The 15256-nt window shown below is 43.0% G+C and overlaps 1 protein-coding gene across 1 annotated transcript in view; it reads left to right on the forward strand.

The window, feature by feature from the left end:
- Nucleotides 1–13218, forward strand: part of GPR107 (G protein-coupled receptor 107) — a 52358-nt gene extending 39140 nt beyond the window's left edge. The window contains 2 exon segments of the mRNA XM_043530692.1: nt 288–412; nt 12139–13218. Coding sequence (XP_043386627.1) covers nt 288–412; nt 12139–12571 — 558 coding nt within the window. The 3' untranslated portion in view covers nt 12572–13218.
- Nucleotides 13219–15256: the final 2038 nt, after the last annotated feature.

Raw genomic sequence — 15256 nt, forward strand, 5'->3', positions numbered from 1 at the left:
ACAACTTAGGGAGCATCTCTTTCCCTTAAGCAAAGTCTTGCTCTAGTTTAAAAGCACTGAAATGACATTTGGAATTCTAACTATATTTAAAATGACAGGGAACGCAGTAAAATCAGAGGGCTAACATTCTTTGTCCAGGGATTAACAGCAGTAAGGCAGGAGGGACACTTTGTTGCATCTCATTCATAGGATACAGTATTTAGTGACCAAGAAGCATTTATTAGGTTAACGTGTCATAACAATATGGGGTCATGAGAACAATCTTCAGTTTCCTGTTTTACGTGCAGCTGTTGGATGAAATGGCAATGTTTGTGTTCTTTGTTCTTATGGGGTACAAGTTCTGTCCGGCATCAGATAACCCTTACCTCCCTCTCTCTTAGGATTATGAAGATGACCTGAAGGTGGCAGCTGTGTAAGTACGTTTTTTCCTCTTCCTCATTGGCTTTGACAACTTAGTGTTAGAAGGACAAGCTGCTTGCACTTTTCTTCTGAGGAGGTTTGTTCTCCCGCCCAATATTTGAGGTCAGCCTGTGTGTGTAAAAATACACTTAAACTCATATTCAGTAGCTGTCTAAACCACTGAAGAAGCTTATGGTACGCCTATGCACCTCAGAACTGGATATTATAGTAGTTTGCAACAAGTTAGTAGGATACTTAATAGTGTAAAAAATGACATGCATACCGAAATCTTGCACTAAACATTCAGATTTATGGACTCCTAAAGTTAGCAGCCTAAGGGCATGTCTACACTGCAGACTGAGGTGTGCTGCTCTTCTGATAGACATACTTACACTAGCTTTCCATGCATTATCATGGGTAAAAATTGCCAGGTAGGCATTGTGGTACAGGCTTCAGCGTGGGCTAGCCACAAGAGTACATACCTGGGGTCCCTGCTGTGCTTGTGAAGCCTGTACTGCCACATCTACACTGCTGTTTTTAGCAGTGCTAGACATGCCCTAATTTTGAGGTGCTAAGCAACTGAAGATCTATGAACTTCCACTGGAACTGAATGCTCAGCACTTCTGAAAATCAAGCCCTAGATGAAAAAGGTCATCTCTTCCCTCCCCACACACATAATGTGTCTTTGGCCAAATGCTCCTGTGTTCTAAAACAGTGCTTTTAGATGTGCATGCCATACCAGGATGAAGTATCAGCTTGGTTTATCGCTGTGGGTTCATAGCCGTATAAAGGTGACTGAAAAGGCTAATGGCTCTCATGTTCTATAAACAATAGCCCAAATTCAACCCTTCCGCTTCAAGATGTCTGATTTTCCTGGACATCTCTCTAAAATCTTGCCAGCATAGCCACAGCCAATGGCAATGCTGGCCTTCCTCGTGTCCCCTGCATGCTCTAGCAAACACGGGCAGGTCGGCAGTATGGCTACTATATGTCCCCCTCATATTTTGTGCTTGTTTGAGACTTACTGTGCTGACAAGGCTTCAGTGCATCCAAAGCTGCACCTGATTCTTAAGTGGCTGCATGTGGACTTGGAGAGATGATGGGTTTTGTATTTTTGTTGTTGTTATGAGTACAGTGTTGATCTTGAATAAGAGCCACTGGGGTAACTTAACTGTGCTATTTTTGGCTGCTTATGAACGCTTACATAGGGAAAACATTCTTTGCCTGGGCTGAGCAGTGTTTTTGGGAATTAAACCCCTGGCTCCAGCTGTCATGCCACGTCCCATTGATGGCAGTAGAATTAACTTGGGCCAATCCTTAGGAAATCCCTAAGTCAGCCATCGGAGTGGAGGAGTTGTTAATTGACCTCCAGCTCAAAGATCAGAGATTGCAAGATCCAGATCAGCTCACCTTACTAGAGTTTTATAGTGTATAACTAGTGCTATGTTCTTCCAGGGGTTCCTGTCAGCCCCTTGCCCTGAGAATTCCACACAGACATACTTTCCATGGGGCCACTAGGTGCTATTTTCTTCATCCACTGGAGAGTTGCTAGAGCATGTGATGTGTGAACCTTCCTCCCTCCCTTGAGGTTGAGCATGTGGTTTTGATAGTGCAGCCTTGAGCAAGTGTCTGGTCTGGGGAGCTGGACTCCTCTCCTCACCCCAGCCAGAGTATTGTGCTCCCACTAAACTGCCAGGCTCAAAGGCAGTTGCAAATGAGATCAGAATTCTCCCTGTGAGAGTTGTAGTCTGGAATAATCACAAATAAAGCTGGATCTCAGCCCAAGCTGTCTTCCCCCTCCAGTGTGACAGGCTCAGGGCTAAGGTTCAGAAATGCTTCTACTTTTCTGTAATGGAATATGCCATAAATTCATCAAGTTGAAAAGTACTGAATGTAATTTTAATTGGCACAAACTCAGTGGCCTTTAATTCAGTGCTGCATATTATCCTTCTCTGAATTATTTCTCATAAATTGGGTGCAGGTCTGCGGTGCGGAGGGTAGCAAGGAATGCTTTCATATATTGGGAATGAGGGGAAAGTGGAAGAGCAGGGATAGTGAAGTACAGTTTCTATAGATGTTTGATTCTATCATGAAAGTGTCAAGGTTGTCACTAACCTTAGATCTGTCCCAGTCCATCTAAGTGAAGGACAGAATCTGGTCCTTTCCTAGAGGCTTGTACAATAGAGTGGTCTCCCTAAAGGGACAGCAGCTTCCATCACCTATGTCTGTTTCTTTTTTTTTACCTGCTCTTTGTAACAAAGTGATCCCTGATATGACTGAGATCTGAGAAATAATTTTTCCTTGTGATTTGTTCTCTGCATTTGACAGCATGGGTCATGTACCCCCACTTTCCCATGTATATCAGTTTCTCTTGTTTGACTGTCCTTCAGGCCACATGAGTTTAAAACCTTTTCAATTATTTAAAAGAAACAACAACACAACACCACCAGAATTGGTAAGAAGATTTAGGGGCAGGTGTGATATTTGAAACCACTACTTAAATCACTCTTTGAAACTGACTAGACTGCATCCCTTCAAGGGTAGGATGTTCACAGTGGTCAAAACTTCAGTGGAAAAATGTGACTAGCTTGTCCGGTGTCAAAGCACAATTCTGGCTTATGCTTTTTCAATAGCTTCATCCTATAAACTGGTCCATTTCATAGCTTTTGGCTATTGTATAAATGAAATCGTTCCCCACTTGGAAGGAGCAGGGAGGAGAGACATAAAGTCAAGAGTACAATCAGGCCTGGTTTAACAGGAATAAGAACAACTGGGTGACTAGATATAGGTAAAGTGGGGATATGGACAAGTTCTGATTAGGCTGGTCTCCAGCGTAACTAGACAGTCTAGAGCCATTACTGAACTGTCTCAATAACTTAAACAAGTTTAATAAAACATTCAAGAAGTATCATCTTAGGTGCTTGCAGTGTTCACAGTCTAGTTGGAAGGGCCCGCAGGGATCAGTTTTGGTTCTGGTCAACATCAGTTATTTAGATAATGGCAGAGAGTACGCTTATAAAGTTTGCAGACAATACCAAGGTTGGGGGGATTGCAAGTGCTTTGGAGGATAGGATTAAAATTCAAAAGGAGCTGGACACACTGGAGAAGTGGTCTGAAGTAAATAGGATGAAATTCAATAAGGACAAAGGCAAAGTATTCCACTTAGGAAGAAATGGTCAGTTGCACACATACAAAATGGGAAATGACTGCCTAGGAAGGAGTACTGGGGTCATAGTGGATCACAAGCTAAATATGAGTCAACAGTGTAACTTCCCCCACCCCCACAAAAAAAACAAACATTCTGGGATGTATTAGCGGGCGTGTTGTAAGCAAAATACAAGAAGTAATTCTTCCACTCTAGTCTGCACTGATAAGGCCTCAACTGGAATATTATGTCCATTACTGGACACCACATTTCAGGAAAGATGTGGACAAATTGGACAAAGTCCAGGGAAAAGCAACAAATATGATTAAAGGGCTTGAAAAAAAGACCTATGAGGGAAGATTGAAAAAAAGTGTTTAGTCTGGAGAAGAGAAGACTGAGAGGGGATGTGATAACAGTTTTCAAGTACATAAAAGGTTGTTACAAGGAGGAGAGGGAGAAATTGTTCTCATTAACCCCTGTGCATAGGACAAGAAGCAGTGGGCTTAAATTGCAGAAAGAGAGGTTTAGATTTTCTTCCCTTCTTGGATTGTAGAAAGGAGCCGTTTGTAATTATAAACGAGCAGTTCCAATTAATGTTTTCAGTAGTTAGGCATTTTGTACACTCTGTTTGTTTTTTATAATCTTACAAGCTTAGGAATCTTCCTATCAATTAATTTCTCTCCAATTTGTCAAGCACTTTTCCTCATCCAGTTTTGAATGGAACTGAAATTAGTATAAAACGCCTTTGCATGTCAAAACACACATTTTTGTGTTATCACCAACCTCACTGATGTCTGCACAGCTCTGGAAATGATGTTTATTGCGGGAACTGCTGAACAAGGCAGCCTAGTTTTTAAAGTTCTCAGAAATAATGGACTTTAAAATAATTCGAGACCATTCCCTATTGTATTACAACAGTTCTAGGTCTATAAATTGACCAGATTTAAAATGCATTTGATAGTGCTCCTTTTTGAGCATCAAGGGGAAAACTTCTTGTAGAATGTCTTGCATCTACCCAATAAATCATAGCTGTGAGGAACAATAGTGTGTATAATGTCTTGCAAGCCTGTCTTCTTCATCATGGTATAACACTGAAGGGAATTTATTTATCATTGTAACTTCTTTCTTCAGCTGTTAGGTCCGAGTCATTCTTAAGAGAAATCAAAGTTCAACAGATATTTAAAGAGTAACACTGAAACAGGTGTAAGTACCTCCTGTGTAACTGATGTGAATTACTCGGGAGTCAATTCTGCAATGCCATTCCCCTTTCTGAAGCTGGGTCTATAGTAGGGATGTAAAAGGTCAAACGGTTAACCAGTAAGCATTAGGCTTACCGTTAACTGGACTTTAACCATTAACCCCAGTGGCCAAACCGGGCCAATGGGCCAGAGCAGCCCCATCACCGTCAGGCTGGCCAGGCCAGAGCGGCCCCTGACCCCAGTCAGGCAGCGGGACCCTGACCGCAGCGGACCGGGTGGGCTGGAGCAGCCCCAACCCTGGCTGCATCAGGCTGGAGCAGCCCCGTCTGCAGCGGGCAGGCAGGACCCCGGCAGCCCGCCAAGCCGGCAGGACCCGGGCCGGGCAGGCTGGAGCACCCCTGGCCACACCAGGCCGGTGGGACCCCAGCCCTGCCCACTCTGCACCAGCCCACCGGAACGACCTCGGTTAACGGTTAAATTATCTAATTTTAATCATTTAACCGGTTAACTTTTTAACCAGTATTTACATCCCTAGTCTATATCTTTATGCTATGCAAAGTCCATAAAGTCATCTTAATCCAGTGCTTGCCCACTAGGACAGCAGTTCTCAAACTGAGGTCCACGAGGGTACTCCAGGGGGTCTGAGAGTCATGTCTGGCTCCAGGGGGTCCGTAAGTCATGTCTGGGGCTGCCAGCCCCACTGATCAACTTCTTCCCCTCCCTCCCAGCACCTCCCGCATGCTGCGGAACAGCTGTACAGCAGTGTGCAGGAGGTGCTGGGAGGGACGGGGAGGAGCAGGGACGGGGAGTGCTCAGTGGAGGGGGCGGGAAGAGGAGGGGCAGGGGTGGTGTTGGGGCCTTGGGGGAAGTGGGTGCGGGGCCTGGGGCTGAGCGGGGGTTGAGCTCCCCTGGGGAAAATTAGAAGCCAGCTTGGGGGTTTGCTAAAATTTTTAAATCAAAGTGGGGGTTCTTGGGTTGCTAAAGGTTGAGGACCGCTGCTCTAGGACTTACAATGAGATCTTGTCTCTGGTCAGCTGCTTAGAGTAAATCGGTGTTCATGGAACTGGTAATGGGCCACAGGAACAAAAAAACACTAGATCACTAATTTTAGTCACAGCCAAATAGCTGGATTCAAAGCCATTATAATTTAATGGTGGTTAATGGCCTGTATGTAAGAAAATGGTCTCAGTCTGGGTCCCAGTGAACAAATGTCAACATCAGAATACTGCTTCCCTAATTGGAAGACTTGCCAGAGGAGCCCAGGATTAAAAAAGCACAAAGACTTGGCTAATTTCTTCTCGGTGGGGCACATTCAGGTTGGGCTTGAGCAGTGTGGTGAAATCCTGCACTGACACTGCACCAGTTGCATCTGTTTGGAAGTCTTTGCTCGTCCACAGCTTCTAGGGCTGGTAATCAGACCCCTTCCACAAGTACTAAATTTTCAAATCTTAAAGAATCCGTTTCAAGACATAAAATGACAGATCTGCTAGTGATAAGTTTGAGCAAGCCTAGCAGAGTGACTCAAAGTGTCTTAAGCCGTCTGCATCTCGGCAACAGGAAAGCCGGTAGAGCATTCGAAACCTGACAATCAGAGAACTTTTCTTGTGAGCTTTTGTTAGATTAAGGGACTCCAGTGTTTGCTCTGGGACTTTCCATTATTACATCATTGTGGGTAGCTTCCCTGCAGCTCTGCTGGAATTCTCTTCCTCTGACTCATGGGTCTGTTCCATTCCCTTGGCCATCTGGCAGAGGATCTCTAGGAGATTCTCATTCTTCATTCTCCAGCTACATCAGGAGTGAAAGGTTATGCATTTTTGAAAAGTATAGTGGGTGTTTTTTTGGTAGGTGAAACATAACAGTAAATTTGCCCTTGCATGTCCTATTTTTGTGTTCATAAATATTAAACAAATATTGTTTCTGGTGGAAAATATCAAGGTTTACATGAGCACATGGGGCCATTTGGTTGTCAGTATCCTGACTCTACCAGCTGTGTGCCTGTGATGGCTTTTGCATGTGATAGATGCTCCTTATTTTTCTGAAGCTATGGCAGATGATAGAAGGCTGTAAACTGATCTCATAGGGTGTACTTCACCATGTTTTGTTGTTTCCAGTTTGATTTTACAGGTGCAAAGCAAAAAGGTATCTCTCTCCCCCCCCCTTTTTTTATGGTGTATGAAAACTGCCTGGCTTTCCTATTTTTTAAAACAAATTTTGCTTGCTTTTTATCCTTACTTGCTGCAGAAATGTCCTGATATGTAGATTCAACATCCCCTTTACTCCCGAACCGAGGGAGAGCTGCAGCTTGGGTTTAATGCACTATGAGGTCACCTTGCCAGTCCTCCGTGCGTTGCTCAAATATTCCAGGAAAATATCAGAGTTGTGACCTAATACTGTAGCACAGATACTTTACCTTCTGTTTTCTGGTCCACGCATGTTTTCAGTGATAGCTTTATGAGCTCTGGCTATCTGTAAACATAAATGCACATATGCTGTTGGTGATAACGCAAAAAATTAATATACGTGAAATAACTCAGCAGTATTTCAAATGGGCCAGTATTAAGCAGAAGAAACAAACCAGAAGACCCTTTTTACACCATAAAAAGACAGCATAGGGCACGCATTTCCTACACATGTAAACTCTTGTAATGCAACTCTTAAATCAAGAGTATAAGTTAGGAAATCTTGGCTGTAGGAAATATCAAGGGATTTACTTTTAGTAGCTTTACAAGGAGTTACTTAACCAGAGGACATCTCAGTTCAAGTGTTTATAGAAGAAAGTAGCCTTAAAGATTATAGGTCTTGTTTTCTGCTCAGATACACCAAAATTAATAAGAATTGCACTGGTGTAGGAGAGGGTATAACTGAGAGACCAATCTAGAGACCAGTCTGTTTCTTCCAGACAGGGTCAGCAGCCAGTCTCCAACAGTGAAAAGTGACTTTTGTCACTCTGCTCTATGCTACTTCTAAAGTGAGTTCTGTCAGTTTGTGGGCACTTAGTGGCACTTTGTTAGACGAAAGCATGCTGCAGACACACTTGACTAAATCCTAAAATGTAAACAATACAGTAGTTTGGGATGGAGGGGAAGAAGCTTGCTGCTCTCTCTCCCCTGCAATGAATTATTTCTTTAGCTAAACAGACCTTGCTTGTAAATGTCAGATGCTTGAGTGCTGTTTTACAGGTCTGAGTTGAAGTAGAGTGCGGGTGGTGGTGGGGAGGAACCCCACTGAAGTAGGATCAGAGTGGGAGGAAAAGCACTTGTAAACCCTAAGTCTGCTTTATTAAATGGAACTAATGTCTTATGAAGGTGGTATCCTCGATTTCCTCTTTCCTCCCAGCTGTCCACAATGGCCCTACTAAAATCACCTCTATTTGTGATAACACATTGACACCTTTGCTTTATTTTGTGGTATCCTGAGTTGGTTCTCTTTGCGTAATGGGATGAGCAGCTCTCTGGGGTAGGAGGAAATTGCAGAATCCATAGGTTCCTATCATTCTGCCTCTGCACATTCTCCCAAGTCCCTGCTTCAGAACAGACTAATCCATTATATTCTCCATTAAGTAAAGAAAACAGCTATAAAGCTTTTTCTCATGCTGAGTTCAGCTTCCTTGCTTGATGGCAGATCAACTTTCATTCCAGTTTGCAATATCAAAGACTGGACTCATGGAGGTCAGCTGCTACTATCCTTGTCATTTTTCCTTGGGTAGGACTATAAAACAAAAGACCAGGCAAAAAAGAGGGTCATGAAACAGAGCTGTGAAAGGTGGAAAAACTTCTGCATACTTAGCAATTCTTGCTTGATAAATCTGGATTAACTAAGGTAGAGAGAAACAAACTATTCCATAATTTTTGACCACATATTACAAATGTATAGGGCAGTGGGGCCAACCCTATTACACAGGAGGGCCACATAAACCTAAGCACAACCTTGTGGAGGCCAAACAAATTATACGTATTTTAATAAGATTTAAAGTCCCCTGTATTGATTTATAGTTTAAGTTCAGCTTGTTTCATATGTATTAGGTTGTTTCTTTGTACAGTATTGTCTATTTACAGACTTGTGTAAACTAAAATGATATAAACATGACAACAAAGTGCTAATGAATTGACTCTTAGTATATTGTGCTGAAGCAAGCCGCAGGCCTTATGAAATGCTCTGGTGGGACGTGGATGGCCCTCGGACCATAGTTTGGGCACTGCTGGTATAAGGCATCACTTCCTCCTCCTGCTTGTGATTGTTACTTATTAGCTCTGTGGCAACTCCAGGAATTGCTCACTTGGGAAAAATTAAGAAGGAAATGATTTAATATATTTTAGCTGCCATTCAATGTAATTTGTTGCCTAGAGACAGATCAGTGCTCTATGGACTGCAGTTTGAGAGTCTTTGACCTAGGGCCTTGCAGAGCAGGACTGAAGTTCTGTGGCAGCTCAGAGACCTAGTCTGAATTGCAGAGTGCCTGGCTTTAGTCAATGTTATTAATCCCTAGTTTTTGTGGACCCTAATAAGAATTTTTCTGAACTGTTTTTTGGGAAGAGGGAAATCTCTCGCTGTATACTGGGGTTGTAATGGCGGAAGCAATAATGCAGACAAGACCTGGGCATTCTTATCCCCGTGTCCTGTAGACTTGCTCTGTGCCCAGTCCTGCCACCAGTGGAACTACCCTGGTAGAAAAGCATTTTTATTTGGGGTGGGGGGGGGGCAGGGAAATTACCTGCTGTAGCTTGTGTAAACAGAAGCTTATTCACCTATTATCTCTGTGCTGGTGAAGTTAAACAGGCATTATCTTACAAGCCTTTTGAAAAAAGAACTCTTCTTTCCTCTTTTTTTTGGAGAGAGGAGAGATAGCACTGAGCATAGAGACGATAAACACATTTTTGTTTAATCAACCTGTATGGGAAGCAACAGCAGGTTATGGGCACATCAGCGGGTCAAGGTTGCGACTCCAAGCAAGATTGTTGCAACTTCCTTCAGGAGCCCCGTGTGTGTGCGCATTGTGTATACACAGGAGAGGGAGGCTAACAGCATTTTTACCTGGCTCTCCTTATGCTAAATAAGGAACTTTATGCATATTAATGTGTCAGAAGATACCAATAAATAAAATGGGAGAGAGTACATTATTCTGCAATAGAATAAAAAGATAACATTGAATATACATCAAATTACCATGTCGGAGGCAGATTATTCTCTCTCCTTTACAATGGAGAAGGCCTCATATCAATACCCTGAAGAATTTGTCTGATACTCAAGGTAATCATCTGACACTGGTGGCATTACTGATGCACCAGATGGGCCTGCATAATATTTGCAGAGTATGAAAAGGTTTTATGGTCCCATTGTCAAATTGTACTGATAGTCCCAGGTTGATATAGGGGATGACTTCTGGTTTTTATCGTTATCCTGATTCTCCCTGAATAATTTTAATCGTACTCAGTATGCTTTAATCCAGTATGTTGGATTCTGGACTATAACCATTGGCGTGATCTGTAGTATAGTTTTTTTTTCTTTTGGTTAAAATCCTCAAGAGAATGCAGAAGGGAAAATATTTAACACAAAAAGCGTTAATCAAAACATTAAGAACGTTCAGCTGCATAAGCTTACTGTTTTTTTGGTTTTGTTTTATTTTTTTAAATCAACCACTTTGCTTGGAACTTCAATAAAAGCCAGAAGCCTCTGGCGTGTCAATTGTGTAGCTGAGAAACGCGCACTGTATTGCTGTTCCCTTCAGTATAAACAAAGATTAAAATACATTCAGTTGCAGCATGTCTAAACTTTTGGTCTTGTCCTTGGTTAGTTAGCAATGTACTCTTCTTTGCAAGAAAAAAGATTCTATCAGAAAACTTTCAATAAGCAGTTTTACTAACAAGCTACCTAAATATCCTTTCCTCCACCCCAGAAAAAAGACTGCAAACAAAGAGCTGTGCAGCTAAGAATGTTTGGAATAGAAGGAGATTTTTTTAGAAGCATTTGTAATTGTGATGGTGCAGTCTTCTCTCTCTTTAGTCTTGAGCCTTCACTGCAATCTGCCACTTTTGTTTTCTTACATCAGTTGGGGTGGCTTGTGGGTGGTTCCTTCTTGAGACAGCTGGAACCAGAAATACTTGAGGGTAGGAAGTTGGCATTGTTGCTCTGGCTCCTGCTTACAGATCTGTTTGTCCAAAGCCTTTTTAAGCACACTTTTTTAAAATGAAGCTTGAAAAACCCAAATGAATTAGCAATAGTCTTTGTCACAGCTTCTTGCCAAATCTCAGTGTAACCATCTGTGTTTAGAAACTCTGGCGAAAGAACATGCTGAAAGAGAAGCAGCTGCCGTTGGTGCCATAGTGGAAGGATGGTCTTCTGGTTAATGGACTGCATTGGGACTCTGGGTTCAGTTCCTAGATCTGCCACTGATCAAGTTACTTTATCTCCCTGTGCCTCAGTTCCCCATCTGTAAAATGGGGATAATTCTTCTTTTGCTCTCATTATTTCTTCTGTTTGTAAGCTCTTTGGGGCCAGGGCTGGCTACTGTCTGTCAAATCTTTGCGCGATGGGATCTCATCCTGATCTAATTTTGGCGCCTCTGGGAAGTACTGTAACACAAATAGAACTAGCTCAGTGCTGACTAGTATTAGAGCAGTTTGAAGTCTTGCTTAAAATGGTTCTAATCCCATATTCTTCGAATTAGATCATTTCCCAAGGCATCCCTTCCTATATGGGTACTTCTTTTAGATAAATGACTGGGCTTTAATCACTTGCCTTGTGTTTGAACCTTTGACTCTTTGTCAGTGCTTCTGTGACTCCTTCAGGTACGCTGGTTCTTATGAGCCAAAATCCTCAGGACTTCTGCCACACGCTCTACTGGGTTAAGATGAACAGTGATGGTAAAGACCATGAACGTGCACTGTAGCAACGGTTCTCAGCTACTTCTTCTCTACCAGTACACCATATCCTGTCACCTTGCTCCTTCCAGGACCTCCCTCCCACTTAGCAATATGGGCATGGCAGGGTGTTTGTGATACCCTGCTCCCCCCAGCACCTGTTAGTACCTGCCTGGCTGAGAGCCAACGATGTATAGGCTTGGGCTGTGGCTCAACGGATTAGAGAATCAGATGCTAGAGGGGATATCAAAGGCAATGGATTTTCAGTGAATTCCTGCCCTTGTTGGTTGGCTTTAACCACAGAAGCATTGTCTCCAGAGAAGACACATGTCTTGCAAAACAGTAGGCAATACAAAAAGTGGCGGAAAATTGGGGAAGGCAACATAGGTAATGTTGAGAGATTCCTGTGCAAACCTAAAGGTGCCAGTCGGTGTATATGTTGAGAGCTATGCTTGGGCTGTTAGTGAGAATTGCTGGTGTAGCTCTCAGGGGCCCAAAGCTTTAGTTTCTTCTGAAACCCTTTTTTTCCCTTCTCCAGGGTGGCTACTGCAGGGGTGATGAAAAGCATGGAGACAGTCAAGAAAGCGGTAAATGGTTCAGCGGAGCTCCGGCACAAATGGAAGAACGCAGCACAAGGGGCCGATTCCACCGGACCAAGGCGGCACTTTCCAAGAAAACGTTGCTGTATTAATACTACTCCGCGGAAAGGGAGCAACCTGAGCTTCCCAACCCTGGGACTGCAGCCTGGGGGGTGTGGAGGGGAGCAAAACATTGCAAAAAGCGAATCATTCTCTTTTAAGGATATGGGCTTATTATGGGATATTGTTACACACAAGGAATCTGGAGCTTTCTTAGGGATGCTGGGTGGCTTATTTGCTTCACCCCTCCTTTCTGGAGCTATTAGGACTTCTGAATTGTTTGCAGTTGTGTACTCTGGAATGGGTAATATCAATGTGAAGAGAGACCTATAGTGTGTGTGGGGGTAAAGTAAATATTTATATAATGCATATACACACATGCGGTGAGACACCTGTGCTGGAAATTATGAAGTGTCATGAAAGGTGGGGAAGTGGGAGGGTCCAGCAGAGGAGCTTGTTCTTGTGGAATGAAAAGGTGGGAGAATCCCTGAAAGAATTCTGTGACTAGCCTCTACTGCAGCACGAGTCTCCCCTCTTTTTATACTGAGCCATATTGCCTTTGTTGGTGGCCTCTTGCCTCTGGCTAGGATGTGTAGCATCCATAGGCTGCTGCCTGAGCAGCTGAATCAGTCAGGAAGGCATATAGACTGCAGCTACCAGATACTAGGCCTTAATCTTCATGAAGAGATCTGGACATTCAGTGTTAACTACGCTTCTACAGAAGAATGGCAGTGTGGGGTTCCATCATGTAAATGTGCTAACATTTCTCCGATGACAAACCCACTAGGGATCGGATTTGGTGAATGACAGTTGCAGAACTCAAGTTTCCAGGGACTGGAGAATTGGAACCACAGGGAGCTTTGTCTTTTCAGTAAAGACTGGAACAGGATGCAGTGGAGTTTGGTTTCAGAATGTAGATTCATTTCTCTTTTGGACTGGAGCTGAGATCGCAGAGCTTTTAATAAATGAGTTTTAAAGAATTGATTGAAGATCACTTGGTTTTTCCTCCCCCAACAATCTCTGCCGTTGCTAACTGCGAAAATCTTGGAAGTGGGGGGGTAAAAAGAGCTACCTGCTTTGATGTCTGGGACTGGTTTCCTTTCAAAGAGAACATGAAAACATCGTATCCTTCTTCCACCAATACCAAATCCTCCTCTCTAACATTCCTTTCCTACCCTTCTTGCTACATACCCAAAGCAGTAATGATCTGACTCTACTGTTAGTGGCAGGCATCTTGCAAGCCTAGAGCTCCAGCCAGTGGAAATGGAAATGCACTGCCAATGGGATAATCCATGTTGTATGATCTATGGCTTTAGCACGTCAGAAAATAATTTCTACCTCCACATGTTAAATGGCAGAGAACTGAGGAACCTAGCACGTGCCAAATTGCTAGGCAATCATGTTCTCAACAGTTAATTCTCTCATGGGTGGGAGAACCAGCTCACTGTACATATTGCATTACAAATGTGATTAAAAACTGGTCTGCCTAAAGAATTTAGGGAGCCACCCTGTCCCTTCAGAAATGGCCCATCCGACACAGATTCACCCACAAATTCCGTTCAGAAGAATACACTGCGGGCTCAAGTATTCTACTGCAAATACACATGGATGAGTAAGTGGACAGGTTTTCCAGTTAGGAATAAATGTGCAGTAAAGCATTCTTAATCTAAACCAGGTGCTGTTATGGGGTCTGTTAATGCATTTTTGGACTAAATTAAATCTTAACTTTTTTTAAGGGTATGGCTTTTTCCACCCCAAACATAGATCTTTTAGGAGCCACATCAGCCCTGATTATGGGGATCCTAACATTTGACTACTACATATTGTGGCTTCAGTGGAGCTGCTGAGATAGCTAGTGCTTATACTTCAGTCTCAGGTTTCTCTTTTTATATGCACTTTGCTAATAATATAGGCAATATAGCTTTATATGCAGAGCCCATAGCACTTTGGAGAACTCTGGAAAGCCAAGCAATAACCAGGAGTAGCATCCTCCCAGGGATTGTGAAGCTGAGGGGAAAAGCTTTGAAAGTGTTTCTAAAAGGATGACTCAATTCAAAGCATGAGCTAAAGACGAGTGGACAATTATCTGACTAGCTGGCATGTGGTGTCAGCAGGGATGTTGAATGCTAACCAGCGGTGTTACCATGTCGCAGCTAAGCTATTTGTATAAAAATAAAACCCATTATGAAAATAAAACCTGTTACAACATTGTGGGCAAAGAACTGAAGAAACTGGTCAAAGTTTTTATACAGCATCCATTTTTAAAGTGAGCCTCCATTTCCTTTTCTTCTGTCCTCTTCCTCCGTAATGGCATTTTGGCTTTTTGATCTTCTGTCTAGCACAGTGACTTGTGAACACACGTGGTTGGTAAGTCCTTGACCATTTCTATTGCTGCTGAGAAACTGGCCCAGTAGTTCACTAGGTAGCATAATCGCCACACTTGGCTTTCAAGTGCTGACATAGTGTGTATCTGGTAAATTGGCTTCACCTTTTGCAGAGGAGAGTGTCACAAGTACTGCATGGGGCTGAATTCAATGTTCTGGGACCCCAGTGGCTTGTAACCTTCCTGCTTCTGCCTATAATAACCCAGGTTAGCAAAAGGATTAAATACATTATAGGGGCATTAGAACTATCGATGACTAGTCTTGGAAAGCCCAGGCTTCTGTGAGTCTGCGAGTGCATTGGTGTGGAGGGTTTTGTGTGTGTGTGTGTGTTGCCACTATAGAACTCTCAACTCGGACTGTACAAACTGTGAAATGTCACACAGGCATCTGTTTGCTCTTCAGTAGTAATGCACTGAGTAAATCAATATAAAAGATGATTTGGAAATGCCACTGGTACACGTTCACCACAGTAGCAGTGACTGCTGCAGTATGGTTCTGCAGCAGTTCATCGAGCTGTCTTTCCACAGCGAACTTGCTTGCCGTGTATTTGGCAAATTCCTGTGACCTGCAGGCTTTGGGAATGTTCCTCTCAATAGTTTAACAAGGGTGGTTGTTGTTTTGTTTTTTTTTAATC

This window comes from Chelonia mydas, chromosome 16 (genome assembly GCF_015237465.2).
Source record: "Chelonia mydas isolate rCheMyd1 chromosome 16, rCheMyd1.pri.v2, whole genome shotgun sequence".
In the NCBI taxonomy this organism is placed as follows: Eukaryota; Metazoa; Chordata; order Testudines; family Cheloniidae; genus Chelonia; species Chelonia mydas.